Source organism: Pinus tabuliformis, chromosome 3_2 (genome assembly GCF_031772625.1).
Source record: "Pinus tabuliformis cultivar Carrire ecotype Pingquan chromosome 3_2, CPIR1, whole genome shotgun sequence".
NCBI lineage: Eukaryota > Viridiplantae > Streptophyta > Pinopsida > Pinales > Pinaceae > Pinus > Pinus tabuliformis.
In genome coordinates, this window is record NC_142302.1 from 435,664,853 (window position 1) to 435,667,758 (window position 2,906).

General features: G+C 37.6%; 1 protein-coding gene across 1 annotated transcript; it reads left to right on the top strand.

Annotated features, from left to right (window-relative positions):
* The first annotated feature begins 346 nt into the window (after window positions 1-346).
* Window positions 347-2,591, top strand: LOC149181181 (uncharacterized). Its single transcript, XM_089418281.1, has one exon. It carries the CDS (start codon window positions 485-487, stop codon window positions 2,363-2,365), a length of 1,881 nt encoding a protein of 626 aa, XP_089274407.1. The 5' UTR covers window positions 347-484; the 3' UTR covers window positions 2,366-2,591.
* The last annotated feature ends 315 nt before the right edge of the window (window positions 2,592-2,906 follow it).

Sequence of the window (2,906 nt, forward strand, 5' to 3'; positions counted from 1 at the left end):
TTCCTAATATAATATTTTTAATATATTTTTTATTATAATTTTGATAATACTTTTTATAATCATTTTCTTAATATAAATATTAAGCATTATGAAGAAAATGAATGATTCATTTATTGCTTTTCTATTTTATCTAATAAATATCATTTTATTTTTATCCCATGGACAAGATGCAAAGCCACTGATTAACCTATTACATAATACTATTTTCTATCATAATCTTGATAATCATTATAAAATATTTTATAAATATTTTTCATTATAACTTTGATAATCATAATGAATAAATATAGACTTTTAGTCCAAATAAGTATGACCGTAAGTAGAAAACATATGCTCTCATGGTTAACCTATCAAATTCACATATTCAAACTTTTACAGAGCCATTTACATTTGTCTTTGTGGGTACTTCGTTTTACAGAGCCATTTACATTTGTTTTTGTGGGTACTTCGTTTTTAGAGAGCCAAATTAAAACGCCAAACAACCATGGTCGGCCTCTCTTTCGAATCCAAATTTCTCAGAACGCTCCTCTTCTTTATCCTACTTCTTCTTTCATGCAATGCCATCTCTGACGAAGGGAAAATCCTGCTGCAAATAAAAGAGATGGATTGGATTGACAAACATCATGCTTTGAGCGACTGGAATGCGTCTGATGAAAATCCTTGTGGTTGGAATGGAGTATTTTGTAATACTCCATTCAATGTCGTTACTAAACTTAATCTCTCCAACGCTTCCATTGCAGGAAGGTTGACTTCTACTGTATGTGGCCTTCACAATCTCACAGATTTGATACTGCAATCCAACCATTTCGGAGGTCCATTTCCCAATGGATTGTTGGCTTGCAAGCATTTGCAGACGTTGGATTTGTCAGAGAACCTGCTCGTAGGAAGCTTACCGCATAACATCTCTGCACTGAGTGAGTTGAGTCATTTGAAGTTGTGGTCTAACAATTTTTCTGGAGATATTCCACCAGGCTTCGGCATGTTAAGGAACCTAAAGACACTGTGGCTGCATGTTAATATGCTGACTGGTTCAATTCCTGCTTTTCTCGGCAATTTGACGGAGCTGGAGAGCTTGGATTTCTCTAAGAATCATCTATCGGGCAACATTCCCGCGAGTTTGATGAGGTTGTCAAAGATGACAGAACTATATCTATGGAAAAACCAGCTGTCTGGAGAAATCCCGCATAATATTGACGGGCTGAGGAGCATAAAATCTTTGGACTTTTCAACTAATCAGTTGAATGGAACTATTCCTGAAACAATTGCAAATTTGACCCATTTGGAAACATTGGCCATGTGGGAGAACAACCTCACGGGGTCCGTCCCTGCACAGCTAGGAATGCTTGTTAACCTCACAGACTTGGATCTCTCCAGTAACAAGCTTACTGGGCAGCTGCCACAGAATTTGGGCACAAATTCTGATCTTTGGCTTGTTGATGTTTCAGAGAACAGTTTCAGGGGTCCTCTGCCTGCACATCTATGTGAGGGAAGAAATCTTTATGCGTTGGTTATGTTTTCAAACAATTTCAATGGGAGCTTGCGGTCCTTAGACTCTTGCAACAGTCTGCAATACGCACAGTTGTATGATAACCAGCTAAGTGGTGAGGTTCCTCTGGCATTATGGAGCTCTCAAAACCTTATAGAATTGAAGCTCTATAATAATATGTTTGAAGGCCAGATTCCTAGAGAGATTGGGGGAGCGAAGGAACTGCAGTGGTTACAGATCTCCAACAATCTGTTCAGCGGAATCATTCCTTCACAGATTGGACAGCTGAGGAATCTCTTCAACTTCAGTGCAAGCAATAACCGACTCTGGGGACCTCTTCCTGATGAACTCGCAGGTTTGCGTAATATCACTAGCCTCCAGCTTGATCACAATTTATTGTCTGGCGAAATTCCAAAAGGAATAATGTCATTGGCAGTTCTCTCTGAGCTGAATCTGGCGAACAACCAGTTAACGGGAGAAATTCCTGCATGGTTAGGCTCCATGTCAACTTTGGACTCTCTGGACCTGTCAAACAATCTACTGGAGGGGGGTATTCCTCCTGAATTGGGGAATCTGAGGTTGACCCTTTTCAACGTATCTGGCAACCACTTGTCTGGCACAATTCCACCCGCTTTACAGGTTCGGACTTTTAAAGATAGTTTTCTCGGCGATCCCAATCTCTGTGGTGATCCAGCTCTGCTTAGGGTCCGATCGTGTTCTTCAAAGAAAGGACATGCATTATTACTGGTAATTTTAGCCCCAATAATAGCAATTGTGTTGCTTTCGTGTTTGATTTATGTAGCTTGTTTCAATACCCATACCAAACTCAGCAATTTCTTTATGATCAAACCCAGCCGCTCCACGCCTTGGTTTGAATGATGCGCGACTCAAACATCAAGTGATAGATGTAAATGTAACAGGGTTGCTGTGAACTGCTATGCTCTGTCAGGCACCTGCGTGTCGTTGGATTAGGGTGTCGTGGTATTGTGAGAATAGTCGTGGGTTGGATTAGGGTGTCGTGGTATTGTGAGAATAGTCGTCAAATGGCTTAGTTTTTAGAGTGTCTTTCTTAATTAGTGTAATATCGCTACTTTTCTAATGAGAATTATGGTGTTAGTGTTTAATGTAACTGATTAGCAATGTGAACTATATTGTTGTTCGTATTTTCCTACGAAGCTTCAGTAGTTCCTATATTTTTGTTTGTATTTTCTTTCAAAGCTTTAGTAGATATTTTAAGTATCTAGTAGATATTTTAAGTATCTTTTCAAGTTTTAGTAGATATTTTAAGTATCTAGTAGATATTTTAAGTATCTTTTCAAGTTTTTTATATGAATATTTTTAGATTTCACTAAAAAAAATGTTTAAATTAGAGAAAAAATAATTTAATTTTAAATATTTAAATTTCATTTAAAATTAAATG